The sequence below is a fragment of the Nansenia antarctica genome (genome assembly GCF_963989245.1).
Source record: "Nansenia antarctica genome assembly, chromosome: 4".
NCBI lineage: Eukaryota > Metazoa > Chordata > Actinopteri > Argentiniformes > Microstomatidae > Nansenia > Nansenia antarctica.
This window is the reverse complement of record NC_137689.1, coordinates 25,222,599-25,241,208: the sequence shown is the minus strand read 5'-3', so window position 1 is coordinate 25,241,208 and position 18,610 is coordinate 25,222,599. Positions and strand designations below refer to the sequence as shown.

Below are 18,610 nucleotides of genomic sequence, written 5' to 3'. Positions count from 1 at the left end.
CAAAAATAGAAGCTCCTTCCTGAGTAAAGATGGTCCCCTGGGGCGGTAGCCTATACAATCCAAGTACGACCTTAACCTGTCTGTTTCTCTCCTCTCTATAATTGGCTACTCGGGTGCCCTCCCTGAGCCCGGTGTTTGTAGGGTTGTGTCTGTTTGTCAATATCACAGTTCCTGGTGGCCGCTGGGGCAGCAGATGCCAGTCAGTTGGAGGTGGAGGGATCCTGCTGCTCACTGACTCCTCCAGCACTGCAGGGGGAGGTGCTGAGTCAGCTGCCTCATAATAGAACCTCCTGGTCGTTTACGCTTGTTTGTGTATATTTTAGGCCTTCTTCCAAACCAGTTGCACCAACTTGGAAGTCATAGGGGTCTGGACGGGAGCCCTCATTCCATTTCTGTAAACAAACTAATGCTAGCTGTAGATGCTAACAGGCTAAGTTGAGCTCGGTGGGCTACATAGGTGACTCTCAAGTGTCATTTTCCGATGAGGATTAGTGGTGGCTGACTGAGCAGCTCTTCAGGGGTCTTCTCAGCACTTCTCAATAATTAAGAGGCAAACAATCATGGGAAAAGGGGTTAGGGTTCTCACTTGGAAAGGGGTTAGGGTTATATCAATATTGCTAGACAGTAGACGCATGGCCATATAGGTCAACAACTCACATATGGGGCTAATCCCTCCTTAGGCCCCTCTCGAGAAACCATAGCCCCTGTGACCCCCTGCAAAGCTAGGCATTCTGACCTGACTAATTATGACCCATGTTTAAGATATCACCACACAATCATCCAACAGCGACCACTGCCCTAAGTATACATAGTACTTAGGAAAGATAAACAAAACTGTCAGACTCTCAGATGTCAAATCCAAACGCACAGGAGGCAATCATCCAGCAGTTGGACTGCAAAGTGGGTCAACCAGGACTTGTTCAGGGCAGACAAACACTGTAGGCTACAGTGTGGCAACAACGACCTCCATTTCATACAGTATAATTCACATACAAAATACAATGCCAAAATATGGCTTGGCCGTGCCTGTGCAGCAATTAATAACTTCCCTGGCAAGGCACGGTACACTTAATCAGATAACAAACACAGCATAATAATGTGACTATGATAAATCATCAATGACAGCAGAAGATCAAAACATTCTTAGCAATTCATCTTATTGCAAAAATGAATCAAAGGTAATGTTTTACCTTTTCTTCCCACCCGTAACCACAACAAACTGTCTTTGTCTTAATGAGTACGTTGTGCGTATAAACCATATTTACAAGAACTTTTAATGGCAGGAAAGTAGTTGCAGACCACGGATGCTACGGACCGTTGAACGCGCAGCAGAGACGGTGAGCAGGTTGGAGAAAAGCTGAAAACTCAAAACAGTCATGTTGTGTGATTAACACAACTGTTGTGCAACGAGGCACTGAGGAGACAGAGACAGTATCTGGCAATATGTCAGTCCTACCCACAGAAGAAGTGGTTGAATGTAGTTGAACCTGGAACATGGACTGGAATATGGAATGGACTTGTCTGTGAATTTATAGCAGAGAGAAAGCTTGACACACTAATCCAAGAGCCCCATCCTGGTAGCCCGGCACAACCACATGTGACGGCAGCTGGTGAAAGCGGGAACAAGTCGCCAACCAATCAAAATGTTTATTTCCGAAAAATGTCAATAAATGTCAACGTTGTTGAAAATCAATGACACACTCGCTAGTCAAGCCAAGACACTGCAATGGTTTGTAATGTAGCAATGCAATGTAGTGGTGATTACTCACCGAATCCATTGCATTGCTATATTTGGGCTTGACTAGGGAGTAACTAAAAGTCTGCAATCGACATTTGGTCGATTGCCGACTTGTTCCCGCCTTCACCAGCTGCTGTCACAAATAATGTGTTTGCATGAGTCACCAAAGTGCAGCTGGCCAAAGCCCAAAGCTATTGACCAGCTCTCCACCAGATAGAAACACAAGTGACTTGTGAGCCAGGATCTGAAGAGCAGGGGAAAACTTGATCCACTAATGAGAGGTTCTCTTAGGGCAGGTCATTCAGGCTTCGGATCCACGAGGAACAGAGAGAGAGTTCTGTGGGCTGTTGTTTTTCCACACTGGGAGTGAAAGCTGAGAGGGTGAGGGGTTACAGACATCAACTCTAAGTATCATAACCACTGAAAGTGTCTCCAGTTCAACCAGGCGCCACTGCTGAGTGGGTGACATGTCAACACAAACAAACAGCAGATCCGTCTAGCCCCATCTTCCCCATTTTTCAGAACATGATTGACAGCCACAGAAACTCATCATCTTAAGTGGTCCTCTGTGGCTCAGTTGGTAGAGCACTAGGCGCTAACAATGTTTAGGTTGTGGGTTCAATTCCCGCTGGGACCATATACTGTATATGCAAAAATATGCAGTCATTGCAATGTAAGTTGCTTTGGATAAAAGTGTCAGCTAAATAGCATTTTATATATATATATATATATATATACAGTATATAACTCATATTAAGTGATGGGTGGACATGCCAACAGCTTATTGAAAGTATGCACTGACGGCATTCCTGGCTGGGTTCTCAGGACGGGCGCTAGACCGTTGACCCCGGTTTTCACTGATATTTCCAACCTGTCACCGGCCCAGGCAGTTGTCCCCAAGTGCTTCAAGGCAACAACCGTCAACAACCAAAGAAATATGCTGCAGCGAATCTGAAGGACTACCGCTCTGTTGCGGTCAAGTCCTTCAAGAAGGTGTACTTCAAGTACTTCAAGAAGGTGCTGTTGGGCCACCTAAAAGCTCAGCTTCCCCCCGAACTAGACCCCCAGCAGTACGCCTACCGCAAGAACAGGTCAACGGAGGACACTATCTCCACAGCACTTCACTCCACCCTGACCCACCTAGACACAAGCAACGCCTACACTAGGATGCTGTTCATTGATTTCAGCATTCAACACCATCATCCCCTCCAAGCTAGTCACCAAACTCAGAGAGTTTCAGCACCTCCCTCTGCAACTGGATCCTAGATTTCCTAACCAACAGACCCCACCCCAGCTATTCAAGTTGGACAACCACTACTACTAAAGCACTTGATTACCGTTGATATAAACATACTATACTAGTCCAAAACACAGAACTTGGTGATGGTAAGCATAATACGAGCTGATTTAGCCTTTGCACGACTGCCGGTTGCACATCCCTGGTCAATGTGATCACTCTTTAACCTTTGACTACTGATGTTTACAACACTACCTTTGCACATACTGTATATTGCACATTGCACAATGCACATACCTCTTTGATATAGCCTCTTTTTATACATCTGTACATTACATACTGTACATAAACTACCTTAACTGTACATAGCTCATAACTGTATATAGCCTACCTCTAAACTACCGTACATGCCTTACTGTACCTATCACTATCATTGTCATGTTTTTTCATGTTCTTATATCACTATTTGCACTTCTGGTTAGATGCTGAACTGCATTTCGTTGTCTAGTTAGTACTTGTACTCTGCAATGACAATAAAGTTGAATCTAATCTAATCTAATCTATAACTCATTTTGTATGAGCTTTGTATGTGAATTCTGATATGTACTTTGGCATGAGTGAGGCCATTTATGAGTTTGACAAGTCGCTTTAGTATGTGATTAACAGGCCAGTCCCTCCGTGTCCCCTGACCGGCAGTAAAACAAGACCTCCCTTCAAGCCTGTCCGGAGGGATGGGTGAAATATGTCTGGAGACAGCTGCCTAGCTGCCTATGATGAGACAAGCTCAGTTACAAGAAGCTGCTCTCTCCTTCAAGTCAAAAAGAGTCAACTCATTCTTTTTTATATAACTCATGTTATAAGCATGAGTTCTATTTTCACATCATGAGTTCTATTATCACATCATGAGTTCTATTTTCACAGTCACAGTCAATACAGTGAATCAATGTTGTCACTGTCAGCACCATTGTGTGAATCAGTATCATATTCACGAGCAGTGAGTTACACTTGTAAGATGGAATGGACACAAGGCGCCTATAGGATGACCACAAACATTGATCTCTGCGTTGTAAATCAAACGTATCGTGAGTGTCTAAGCAGAGTGTCTCAGACAAACTGTAGGCGACAGAGCAGGGAAGATTATTAAACCGGAGATGAAGAACTAGCTCACCATACAGCTTTGGCTGGCTGGTCTGAAAAGGCACCAGAGCGAAGGGACGGTCCCTGATCTATAGCGTTTCTGCACTCACGTACTGTATATGAGAGAATGAGCCAAGTGTTTTAACTGCTTAACAACTCCTAATACACTCCTTGTTTCACTTCCAACTTCCTCCTCTGTCTTCGCATAATCTGTTAACACAGTCTGTCTCTGGTTATTATCACATTTCCAGGGAACTTCAAACGAGTCAAGAAAAACAGACACACTACGAGAGCAAATGTCTTCTCAAGCTCACTCGAGATTGGATTTATCTCCAGATACTCTGAGACAATAGAACAGTTCTGTATACATAAACTCCATTAGTTCAGCCATATGAGATAAAAGTGCAAGAGACATTATTCGTGAGATAAAGTCCTCTCTAAAAGCTAACGTTTAGTGACTCCATCTCACACTGTGTGACATGGGAATCCATAAGGCAAAGCCTTAGAAGAGAGAGTTCATCGATGGAGTCACCATTAGGTTCGAAACAGGAAATTATTTTTCCTCATTCGATTCCATTATTTCCTCTCACTCCATGATGTCACTATGCATCTCTGTTCCACTCCAAATAGCATGGTCGTTCTACAAGCCGTTTTTCGAATGACTTCCCATGGATGAGTGGGATGTATGAATGCATAATTTTTGATGGAAAAGATATAAGATTCCGGTTCTCCTTGGAAAATCAGCTGCACGGGATGGATAAGAGGATGCATTGTCCAATTCCCATCAACACGTCACACGTTAAATGTCACCAAATGCTAAGTGAAAAATGTAAAGGAAAAGTCTAAAACAGAACACAAGGACAACATAAGCCTACCTGTGAATGTAAATGGGCTAACACACGTACACGTTTTAGGGGCTGACTTCAACAGTTAAAACTGACTGTGGTAATCTGCACATAATCACATTATTTGATCAACAAGCTCTCTTGCGTCCTGTCTCTCCTCCCTCTCTCCCCTCTCTCTCAAGATACCCTTGAGACACACTTAAACAAAGAGATCTTTCCCATGGGTGCCTAGGCCAATGATATGGTAGGTAGATTAATACATCCTCTCAAACTGACAGGACACCGGGCTAGCCAGCCCTTGAATAATTGAGCCTCCTGAAGGGTAAAAGTACAAACAAAACAAAGAGTTGCTTAATGTTTGCCTTCTGTCATCACAATGCCCAATGCCACTCTGTCATCACAGTGCCCAATGCCCCCCGGTTCACTGCATGTGTGTTAGGGCCTGGCAATAACATTTAACCACTGCACCACTGCGATGTTTTTACTTTCTGCTCGTTACATGAAACCCAGGGCTACAATTACCCACATAGTGTATCAGGGTGGGTGGTTCTGCTACAAAGGTCTGCTCACATAAGCCTTTGATCTCATCCCTACTATAGTTAGTGTCATGCTCTGCCATTTGTCTCAGTGTTTTTGGATACTTTTTGCTCCCTTCCATACTTCCATAAGTTGTTTAGCCAAGGTGCCGTAGAGCGTATTATGTGGTCTACCAGGACATTGTGAGAAAAAAAATAATTCTACAGTAAGTAGGCCTATTTCGAATTTATGGACACACTGAACTAACAACACTATTGCAGACACTGAAAGGCTGTTCTTTTCAACTTTTGCATTAAATTACAGTGCATGTGAAATGTGTTAGCTTTTTTTACGTGAAAGAAAGAAAGAATTGCTTCAAAGAGACACGAAATGTCTCTTTGAAGCAAAGCAATCCCCTCTACAGATGCCCTTAGTGACTGTAGCCTATAAGCAGTATTTTGCTGTAACAGACCCCAGTCCGACAGTATGGAACATCTCATGAATGAATACCCTCTCTCCATACATTCCATACGCTATGTCAGGTGTTCAGTGTCTTGCAATTGGATTCCAATGGTCAAGGTTCATTTCACACCATCGTTCCCAAGACGCCACTCACAAAACGCAAGACGCAAATCATGTCAGTGGTACAGACAGTCAGAGAGCCGACAGATACAGCAACTGCCGCCTTATTTCAGAGCTGTGTGTGGACATGAATATGTATGTGCATATGTACAGCCTGTATGCATATCTGTATTTCACCAGAGCTGCCATTATAGACTCTTCCGGGACTCATTTTAATTAGATGGGGCACATGTTAACGTATAGGACCGGAGCTGGTGGTGGCAAGAGCTTGGCATGGCGCCATAAAAGGCATCCTGTGTTTCATCAATTGGCTTCCCCCACGTCTCCTGTCTCTGATTAGTGCTTATGGCCCTATAGTGATAGTCAATCTGCCATGGGCTGATGATAGAGCCAGCTTAGCGCCTGAGAGGCAGGGTAGCATGGTTTGCATCATTCTAGCTTTTAGCTTTTGCTGCTGGAGCCTTGGCAATTCACAAAGTACCCTGGCAGAATAAAGGCTGAATAGAAGTTTGACTTGGCTGGTGGTGTCGAAAACCATGCAAAAAAAATGTTTGGACTCTTTAAAGTGGGCTGTGAGTTCCGCTGGTTTCCTAATGTTTATTTAAAGAGCTGTCTCCAGAGAACAGAATGAGTAAAACCACTGCCGTGACTGTATTCAGATATAGAATATATCCCTCTGTGCTGAAGTCCAAACGTGCAGAGAATCCAACTGTGCCAAAAAGCAGCTAATTTGCCAACAGAAGCTCTTTCATTGAGAGAAAATTCAGCAATTTGAGCAGAGTAACTGCTGGTGAAATGACTAAAAAGCCCAATGCTGTTCTAAAATTGGTTTTGGAAACTTTTCCAGGAATATGATAGCATATATGCAAAGGTGAAAGTGAGTCATTGTTGGAACTGGCATCTTGACATAACCAAAAGAACAAAAGGAGCCAGCAAGGACTAACATTCCTCAGGACAATGATATGTTTTGAGGGCATGTTGAGAGAGAGCTTTCATGGAGAAAAGTTGGCATGTTGCATTGTTCTATGACGAAACACTATCATATCTGTTACAAAAGAGCCCAGACAAAAAAAAAGTACAACTTCTATTTTATGACATATGACCCTGGTTGAATTTCAGAAACCCTCAAATGAATGCCTAGGAGAATTGAGGACAATAGGTTATGCGATGTGTGTGTCTAACGTAGAGGGAAGCTCGCATTCCAATACCATCATAGCACACTTCATTTAAAAAGGCCATGTGTGGTGATTTCTTCCAATCAGACAATAGCAAGCAGGGTAGTATGATATCATGCCTCAACCACTTACAGAAAATACACTCTGGAATGACAATGCTTACAGCATTACATGAAGAGGAGATTTTACTCCTGGAGGTACCAATATCAAATCTGAGTATCAGTAGCAAAAATACTCAAGTGACTACAATGTGCCATGCTTGACGTAACTGGATTGCTGAAGGGAGTCAGTTGTGGTTATAACATAGAACAGGCTGTACAGGTAGGTAACTGTCCTGCCATCAAGCTTTCTGGTACCCTACTGTCAATGGAATACTGTCAAGTCTTGTGAGGGTTAGAGAGATTATAATCTACATACATTGAGGAGAGGGGATTTTGTACCTATATATCTGATCTGATCTGTGTGGTAAGTTGTAGAATGTCAAGTTAAAATGCCAATCAATGCCTGTCACACCAACTAGGTTCACTTCAGCAGAGGGATCACAAGACCTGGTTAACCATCGACAGATGGATGTCTAGACATGATATCAGCCCTCTCTCTGCTGTCCTTTCACAGCCAGGGTTTTGACATTGAAAAGGATTAGGCGGCCCGGCTTTTGGCCTATTGGCCCCGAACTGTAAGAGCGCACTGGTTACTAGACTAATGTAGCCAGGCTCGTAGCTGATAGCTGGCCTTAGCCGTCTGGACCGTTCTGCTGATGAAGGATGCTAGTGAGACTTTGTGGTGACGTTCACAAACAGGAGCTTTATTTCCTCTGCAACAACAAACACAATTTAGGGCTTTATAACCCTGTTATGCTGTAATCCTGATCTTATCTGGACACTTTTATGCTGACTGTCGTCACTCAATATCTGTGGCACGAAAAATGTAGGCCTACTCTTCACTCACGCACACGGCTGGGCCGGTAACAGTAAGAAAAAAAATGATGGGAGATTCATCCAATTTATTTGTTTCCCTCATAGTAACTGTGAGCGGAAAAACAAATCTCACACCACCAACAAAAACAACAACTCTGTTTTTATTTGAGAGATAGAGCAATAAATCCTGAGTTAGTATGACGGGGAAAAAAATGTCTCCCATAAATGTTTTCCCACACCCATGTCCCCTATGGGTCTCGTCACTGTACATTTGTTCCAACAATAAATGTGATTTACCCATTTAAACAGCCTGGCTAGTTAGGATACGTAATACTGCATAATTACAAAGGTCATAAAATAAAGTTCATTGTCAAACCAGTAAAAAAATTGTCAGCACAACCATTATAAGAACAAGCACTGGGTTCGCACAGGCGCACAAAAATAGTTTTCACGTGCGCACCTCCGCTTCTACCACTTAAGCCCTACTTTGAGCCAGGAAAAACCCTGATAGTGCAAAGTGAGTGATCATACCAGCATTATTGACGACCACAAAGTACCATGAACAAACTAAAAGGCTCTTACAAACCGACCATTACAAACCGACCCTTACAAACCGACCCTTACAAGCTGCTGGTGTTGTGTTGTTATTCGGGTATTTCTATGCCGATCAATACTGTTGACAATAGCAACAGAAATACGTACATACAGGCCTGGCAGCCACAGACTCCTTTTACTAGGGACACCAACCAAACAAAGATGGTGGGGGGGAGGGGGTGGCATGAGGAGAGAAGGGGGGATGCATGAGAGAGGTGTGGGAGGACACGTTTTAGACTGTGCAGAACAGGAGTGGGTAGGATTGGGGTAAGAGGGGGGGGGGGGTTAGACCACTGTGGTGTATGATTTCTGTGTAACCTGAGCAGCGAGCACCCCCTTCCCCTTCCTTTTCTTTCCCCCCCAAAAAACTGCCTTGAGTTGGGTGCCAGGTGCGCGCAGCTGCTGGTTGTTGAATTGTGTTTGTAGAGAAAAAGAGAGCGGTTTGGGGTGAAAGAATAAGAAGAGGGAAGGGGGGAGTTTCAGAGAGGTTGACATCAGAGAGGTTCTCAGTCCCACTGGCACCACTGGGATCTGTGCCAGGGCCCATGAGAGTACCATGTGTCCCACAGATGGGCGCTCTGAATATGATGGGACATGCAGTACAGAGAAGCTAATATTGCCTATAGAAAGCTCACACACGCTGGGTTTTATGACTAAAATCATGAGGACATAAAGTCCTTGAAAATGGTGCAACCCAGACAAAAGCCCATCATCATTGCTCAAACAAATTGGTATTAGTCTATGAATACCAACGTAATGAACACAACTGTGTGACTGCAAAGTTTTACCACGAGAAAGGACAGGTGCTTGCAACCTTAAAACATCTGGCTACAGTCAAGATGTTGCCATATACAAACTCCCTTACCTACGAGCAACAAGGTGTGAACGTTGTGTCTCCTGAATGAAAAATGAAAAAGCGTTCCTCCTGAACTGCATGAATCGTGGTGTGCTCTTGTTAGATGTTAGATTTGCCCTGAAACAGTTTAGTGCCCTGGCATCTTTCCATGATAAATTCTTCTCCTCCCTGGATGCACTCAAATGGCAGTTATTCACGGTCCTGGCCAATTACCCCCGTATCCCGTCTGACTTTGATAAACAATCGTCTCCAGTACCTTACAGAAGGCACTAGCTAGCTAGTTCGTCCAAGGAAACATTCTAATGGCAGTTATTCACTGTCCTGGCCAATTACCCCCTTATCCTGTCTGACTTTGATAAACAATCTTCTCCAGTACCTTACAGAAGGCGCTAGCTTGTTCGTCCAAGGGAACATTCTCAGTATACTTTAACACATTCCAATCTGATGAAAGAGGTGGCCTGAATAAAACATAGCAGAACTCAAGAGGACTTTTTTTTGTATATGTCAGTTGTTTCGCACGAAAGGAATAAGTCACTACTGAGGAAATTCCCTCTCAAGAGGGCAGAGATAAATCTCACCACTTCATAAAAAGCAGCTGTTCAATATGAAATCCCACACTAAGATCAATAATCCACAGTCTGGAGGTACTGTATGCCTGGCAAAGCCCCTCAAGCTCAGGCCCGAGGGTGGATGCCTGCTCATGCTCTGACGGCTGAACAGATACCGTCTTTGATTTACTGCGCTCGTCTTATTTCTTCAGAGCATGGCAAAGACACCTGGGGCCTATAAGAACAATCAATTAAATCACTCGGTTTACAATACAAGCACTGTATCAGCCCTCGAACGTGAGAGAGCTCAACAGGAGACGGGAAATCCAAACAACTAGGCCTACCTCTTGTCTCAACGATCAGCACACTGCCTTTTGTAGACGCCCTGTCTACAGGTCTTCAACACACCTCAGATTACTCCCCTCCCCCCCACCTCATTGTTTTGGTCCACCCTTGAGCAGGCAACTTCAAATGGTGCGGGGCTTTGGTGATTTGGCGATTTCCTCAGTCCCCCATGCTCCTGTCTCACCTCATCATTGCTTAGGGGGCTTAGCACAGCGAGGTCTCGGAGCCTAACGACATGGCTCCTTGGCCTTGATCAATGAGCTTCCAGAATGTCATGGCTTGCCTGAGTTACTGAATGCACTTGTCAGGGCCGTGGACGACGACAGTCAATCACAATCAAAGATATGGAGGGTCAAAGGTTCAATGAACGGGATTCGTAAATTAAAATTCAGCTCTACACCATATTGACATATTTCTTTGATCATACGAATTTGTCAGTCGCCATTTTTCTTTTTTCAGTTCCTTTGTGTGGCTTAATCAGTATCGGTATTTCATTTGGCATTAGTGCTATGACACAGCCCTGTTTCAAGCCCCTAAGACAACATACTCTGTTTAATGAACACAAAGAGGAAGTATGCTGGAGCATGTGCCCGTCGAGGCTGGCTGTCACTCAGCCTAATGCAGTAATGCAGTGTGGACGAGGCCCCACAGCTGCACCCACACCAGCTGCCTCTGGACCATCAGAGGGTAAATCCACCCTGTTTCCACAGTTGCCCACATCTATAACAGAGGACGGGGACGTGAAGAAAAGAGAGGGAATGTCACGCATACTAGAAGACTCTGGGTACTGTATGTTCTCATGGTATACTGTACCTTGAATAGTGTGTCTGGCTGGGGCGACATGTGCTTTGTTCAGACAGACTGCTGTTCTTTTAGTCATAGTTGAACCAATAAGACCCCATTCTCTAGTACAATATGACGTTGGTTAGTTTGAGAAAACACATCTCATGTATAACCTTTGGCAGCATTGCATGAATGTCTGAAACAATTTGCTTTAGGATTAAGCTTGTTTATCTAATAGACCAAACAGAATGAATTACCCCCTTGCTGCCCCCTGTTGGGTATCTCTAACATTACATCATGGTGATTGAAGTGATGATGAACATTCAATAGCATTATGCTCTAATGAGCATGCTGAGTTCCCTCATCAGCAAGTGACAGGTCGATATCTCAGCCAGGGTCTGAGGTTAATGGTATTATATCTTATCTAGATGTACGTGTCAGAAAACCACCAGCACTTAATTAATACTGCAGCATGGATTTTTACATTCATGATGAATAGTGTGTAATCTAGAGTGCTGCTCAAATGGATCTTTCTTCAGTAAAAGTATCACTCCCAATACAGAGCAAAGATATTCCATCTTTGAAAACTCTCTTTCTTTAAATAGTGGGAGATCGTTCCCAGATATGGAAGAGAGAACTCAAATGGCAATTTCAATCAATCCCCGCTCCTACCAGTGAAGCATCACCTCAAGAGGCTCATTCAGTGTATTATATTATAGTCTGGAGTCCTTTGAAATGCCTCCTTCAAGATGGCTCTTTCATTCCTGTTTTAAGTGTCCTCTGGACACATACTTAAAGAACTGTAATAATGTAATAATTATTAATATTTAGTTGTGGAAGCAGGGTTCCATTGTTGACATATGGAGCAGTCTGCAGAGATGGTCTCTTAGAGGAACAGCCTCCCATTGTGCTTCATTCAGCAGAGGTCAGTTGCTCCATCATCCAGGAAGTCATTGTGCAATGGGCATATTGAGGCTCATATGAATTTTAAGAAAACGAGGGGGCCTGCAACTCTACTTCCATATCCCAATAATGGAATAAGTCCATACTTCATTCAACTGAATTATCTGAATCTGATTCATCTGAATTATTAATAGAACCTACTCAGAATGCAAGACCACTGCATCAAGAAACATACTAGCAAACCAAAATGCAAACCCCCCCAAAAAACTCCAGCCTTCCTTCAAATAAAGCACATCCTGTTTTCTATGTTCAATTACTTTAATTTCATTATAGAGTTCCAGGAGCCTGAATAGATGCTGTGTGAGGTCAGGCCTGATATGCCCTCATGTTTTTGACTTTTGAAGGTAACACTCTTAAGTTTGTTCCCCAACAGTTACAATGACTAAGTGGCACCAGCATTGAGAAATACAAGTTTGAACACACTGAAGTAAAATATTTCTTTACATTTTCGCCTAAATAATTTGTTTGCAATGTAAACAAACATTTGTTGTCGGAATTCTATCGATCGGTGGTCAACTATAAGGCTTTGTTGGTGAGTTTTATCGAATTTGTCAATGTAGTGTGTTTGTTGGTAGTCTGACAGAGACGTCAATTGTGCCTGCTGTTGTGATTGTATCTTGAGATGGATTATTTGGCTTATTAAGCGCAAGAATCATAGCTTCGAGAGGATTTAACGCATGACTACCTACGTAAACATAGGAACATAGGAAGCATGTACAGGGCAAGACAATTAGCATATGGCGCTAGGGCCCGCCGGTGGGCCGTCGGATGGTTAACAGGCTACGTGAATTCATATTTCTTGGGATACTTGTCAAAATAAACACAAGAATGTGCCAATAATACTGTGGAATACCTACACAATGCTTGTGTAGCCTGTCTGGGTTGCATCAAGCTTCTTGTAATTTGATTTAGCTTTTTTTAACTACAGTATTTTAGATGCACAAGCTCCTGCAAATTCTATAGTGAGGAGGTGCATCGTCATAACAGGAGCAGTTAAGTGACTTCTGAGGGACTGTGTGTCTTTATCTGGCCAATAAGCCCAAAACAGACAGCTTTACCCCTCTCCAAGGGGGTGAGGAGGAGGTGAGGATTAAGTAGAGGTGACCCAATTAAGACGAGATTAAAAAGAGGCAAAAACAAGGATTGAAGGCAAAAGAGGGCTAAGGCCAGGGCAGAGGGTTAGGATAGTCCTGTTGTGAAGCGTAGATGGAGAGGGAGAAGGGGGTGGGGAGGGAGAAGGGGATGGGAAGGGGGTGGGGAGGGAGAAGGGGATGGGGATGGGGAGGGAGAGGGAGAGGGAGAAGGGGAGGGGAGGGAGAGGGAGGGATGCACCATATTCAGAGAGAACAGATAAATGAACAGGGAGTCCCAGTGCTATAAGGGGAGGATTTAGTGGGTGTGGCAAGGAAGGGTTTGGGGGCATGGTGACCAGCCGGGTCAGAGCATGAAAAGGGCACTCACACTCACCTCTAATGGAGCTGCACTTAGGGAGGATACACTCTGAGCCCCACCCCTACTAGTACCCACACAAACAAGCACACACACACACACACACACACACACCCTCCCACATGTGCACACACACACACTCCCACACACACACTCCCACATGTACGCACACACACACACACACACACACACACACACACACAGACTATTTACAACATAGTGTCAGATGCTCATATATGCTAAATTTAAACATTCGAATCAAATCAAATTTTATTTGTAATTCACAATTCCAGTAATCTTTGGAGTATGAATAGAGCTCATAGCAAGGAAGGGTTTGCTTGTTGGCTTGGTTGTTTATGGGTGTCTAACATTTTATCACCAAAACTTGTTTTATCTGATGCTTTTGATCAAAGCAGGCACAGTGCACACATAACACTGGCTTGTGTTTAACCCAAGTCGCGTGGTGCTTGATATCTTCCAAACACATATGGCATTGATAGCAGTGGCAAAACAGATTTTGATTAAACAATTTAAAGGAGGGTTGCTATGTGACATTTAGAAGCCTCCAACACGTCATGATGAACACTGGGCAAATGTCATGCAATTAAGCCTACAAAGCATACAAGTGCGCGTGGATACTTGTTACCTACGTGATAATTGTGTGGCCTCAGTCACTTTTAGTCAATGGCTGTAGCTATCTACAATGCAATAAAAAAATGTTTTAATAATGACTTGAAATTCTTTTCAAAAGGGAAATTCGAGTTTCAGTTTAGATTCAGTTAAGTGTATCACCTGCGCCACTTGCACCTCCGCACTTGCGAGAACCTATAGTTCATCTCACCGAGGACATGTTATGACGAAAAACGAAAAACGAAACCTAATTGCACTCTTTTTTAATTAATAAAACAAATAAATAAAGTAGTCGTTTTTTTCTTTTCTTTTAAAGTTTAAACAAATAGCCCATGTTGAATGCTGAACTACGCACTTTAACTAGCATCCATCCCTCTGCCCAAGAGCGTGCCGAGTCAGTGCATCCCATTCAAACTGTCCTTTGTAGACATTCGTAAAGTCCTCTGAAGAAAGTTTTCAAAAGGCATAAACACGGGAGAAACACTACAATTGTCTTACTTACCATTCCAGCTTAGGCAGCAAATATTAAGAAACACCCAAATAAACGAGTTCTTTGGGAAAGCCATGTCGTTGTCGACTTATCCAGACCTTTACAATGAAACGTTGCCTTCTTGTGGTCCGCGCGTGGAAGGAGAGACTGGACTGAACGAGAGGGAGGGGGGGAGAGAGGGGGAGGGGGGTGGGAGTCGAGTTGCAGAACAAGGTCTGTCGTCTATTGTACTGTCTGTAGGAGGAGAGGGGGGAACATTTTGGATTTCCACATTTCATCCCCCCTTTCTCTTGTATTCGGTGGATATTTGTCTTGGGATAAAATCCTCATTTGGTCGAATACATCCCTGCAGCAATACCACTTGGACAAAATGGTATAATATGCCATGCTTTAACAGATATATGATAATGAGCTATGCACTTTGATAGATGATACAACTATCAATCATGCACATGCATACTAGAACAGTTTAATTAAAATGGATATAAAATAATAATAATAAGAAGCCTATTATTTTAAATATTTTTTGTCAGAAACTAAAAACGTGCAAGGACACAAAGGAGAATGAATGAATACTCCATTAACATGTCTGTTGTCACTATAGGTAGATATTCATTTGAGACATCATATTGGAAAGGACGTAGTCTACCAAGGCGCCGTTGTAACCACAGTAGGAGTCTACAACAAATCAACACAACACAGCCACTTCTCCCCAGCGGGTCAGCTTGCAGGTCGTTAACGACCTCTGCTGTTTTCATCACTCGACTGTCACCTCTCCTAACAGCTGCAGCAGAGAGGGGCACTCCACTCAGGCTGTCCTGCATGGTCGGGTCTCAGTCCCTCCATACATCACTAGTAGCCCAAGCCGGAGACACAGTGGAGAAGGATATAGGGTTACACAAACGGAGGGAAAATCAACCCATAGAGAAGACAACAGACTTCTTAAAGTGGAGGATATATAGAACTATGTTGAATAATAGATATAGCTGGGAACAATATGTTCTTTTTAAAATTAAAACTACTCTTTATCTTGTTTAAATGTATTATTATTTTCTGTAATAATAATAATAATGATAATAATAATAAAACAAAACAATTATGAACATTCATACACCAGTCATACATCAACAATGGCGTGGCAATAAAATACTGGTTAGAATTTCACTCAAACAAGGACTACATTACAACCTAGTGCAATTATGGGCGCAATCTGAATGCTATCCTTTTAACTCAAGTCCTGCTTTCAAAATGGTCTCAAGAGGTACCACACAGTCCTCGGATAATGTCCCTGGTCTTCATCCATCACACACTCAGCTCTGAGAGTGCGTTTGTTCACCTGCAGCATCAAAGGCACTCATCACTGGACACAGGAAGAAGTTACGTCAGCTACCAAATCTGGACCAGTGGATTTGGAGGGATTTGCAGGTCACACATATATGGGAGCACATACAGTGCTGAGGTTGAGTAAGGTCTGTTCTACTAAGCAGGGTAAAGGCAAATCTGAAGCAAATGAGAAAAAATAATAAAGGTCTTTGAAGTGGACCCAGAGCCAAGACACACTGGAATCCCTTGGTTTTCCCAGGGCTAGAGAGAAGAGGATTCCATGCATCCACACATTTCATTTTTCCAACTCAAATCGATTGTACCCCTCTTGCCCCTTCCTCTCCCTCCCTCCCTCTCTCTCTCTCTCTCTCTCTCTCTCTCTCTCTCTCTCTCTCTCTCTCTCTCTCTCTCTCTGTTGTATCAGAGATTCCCATCTGTGTCTCACACTGTTGTGTCAGGGCAGAGCAAACAGAGAGAGTGGGGAGGGGTAGGTTGGGGTGACAGAGGAGGTAATGGTCAAACACCATTAACACACACACAGATGACTTTACGAGGAGGCAGGTGTCAGTTCAGATGATCTGCACACAAGTTTCCCAGGTTGACTTTTCTACAATAAGTGTGGGCTGGAAAGAGTAGTGTGATTTTTGTGAGACTCAAGTGCAAGTAACCCATTACCATCCCATTAAGTCAGGATCGCTGTCACAAAGCTGGCCATCAAGTGTTTTTTTTGTTTTTTTCTCAAGTAGCATTGAAAAACAGAGTTGAAAAGTGGCAGAAACTGTGCTGTACGGAGTTTAGAATTACAAAACCAAACCTGTCCATCACCAGTGTTCCGCATCTATGCTCCTCCATCAGTACTCTCCAAACATTCTCCAAAAATTCTCCAAATCTTTTTAAAGATAAAGACACTTTTTTTTTTCATCACTGCAATCACACATTCAAAACACTTGATACTGTATCTTCATTCAGCATCACATGATGATTCCCATTTATTTTGGTGGTGTGGTCTATGGAATGAGGTCAGGTCCTGGTGGTGTGGGTGTTTGGGAGAGATGGCTCCACACAAACAAAGGATGCCTGAGGTGGGAACGGTTTCCATGACTACCTGCACAACTCTCGATCGTCAATAAGACCAAATATCATGCTTTTATTCCATCGGACATGATTTGATAGCTGTGCGTAGTCACCATGGAGATGGAGAACAAAAAAACTAAGAAACCAAAAAAATCGATTTCACATGCAAAACATTGCAAGAAATAGTGAATGTACTGTAGAATGAACGGTTAAGCACTTCTGGCATCAGAGTCAAGTGAAAGGTGTTTGTTGAGATCTCATCCCCTACAAAGTTTGATTCCAGTGGGTTGGGTGTGCTTGCTTGAATAAGACCCCCCACAGAATTGGTCTAGCCTTACTCATGGTAATGATGGAGTGAAATCAGGAATGTGTGTATTCTTTCTATGACAAAGACCACCTCCATGCCCAGAGGCACCTGCAGATCCCACCTGGATGGATATCTTACACCTCTGCTGGAGGCGTTTCTGTCATTAGGGAATGCTTGTGTGATGATATCTATGACTGTGTGTAAGCGAGAACTTCAAATGAACTTGTTCATCCCTTTTTTTAAGCAGGGGTGTTGGCAACTGGGTTGGTTGGTTATCAACGTGTTGCACTAGCGGTCACTCATAATTCACTTATACATACAGTGCACATAGATAGAATTCAATAGTTTCAAGTTCAAGTTTTATTGTTACGGCACATTACACAAGTTTAAGAGAGTAACATTCTTAGGCTTCGGTTCCTGACATTGCAGCACAAAACAATAAGGCGATAGGCAAGTCAAGATAAAATAAAGTGACAATAGTTCAAGACATAAATGAGATAATTGGACAAGTGACAAGTTGTGGGAGACAAATAGACAAATAAGCCAAATACAATTAGCAGTACAAATAGTGAAATAAAATAAAATTGTGTAGCCAATTGTTGAGACTTTTTGTTGACTCTTGGGTCTTTCATCCCTTTCTTGTTACATTTGGCACTGTAACACAAATATAAAGACAATTGCACTCGACAGCCAAAAGCAGCTTGTAAAGACAAGACATGCAATACATCATGCACTGCACATTGTTTTCGGTTCAGTTTCTGCAACAAAAAGTCATCATCATCATCATTACCACAACACCAGGTAAGGCGGAGCACAGAACCCAATATGGCACCCGTGTTTGTTGTTCCGTGACATTCAATGTGAGGTGGCTGATGGAAGCAAGTGATTCAAAGCTAACATGATTAGCCTTAGCATTCTTATCCCTTATTGCTCGGAGCGGGAGCTAACACCAGCAGGTCTGGTCACACAGATTGGGAGCAGAGTGTGTCACTACAGGGGTGTCAGACTTGCCAGAGCCAAAAATTAAGAGGACAATGTTGAGGACAATGTCACGGTCTTTCTCAACCCCCGCCTTCAAATACTGTTGTGTGAGGTTATTTG

At 43.2% G+C, this 18,610-nt stretch overlaps 1 protein-coding gene across 1 annotated transcript in view; it reads right to left on the bottom strand.

Annotated features, from left to right (window-relative positions):
• Nucleotides 1-14,881, bottom strand: part of mcama (melanoma cell adhesion molecule a) — a gene marked incomplete at both ends in the record, with an annotated part of 41,770 nt that extends 26,889 nt beyond the window's left edge. The window contains one exon of the mRNA XM_080529284.1: nucleotides 14,818-14,881. Within this exon, the coding sequence (XP_080385410.1) occupies nucleotides 14,818-14,881 (64 nt within the window). The remainder of the gene's footprint in view (nucleotides 1-14,817) is intronic.
• Between the last annotated feature and the right edge of the window lie 3,729 nt (nucleotides 14,882-18,610).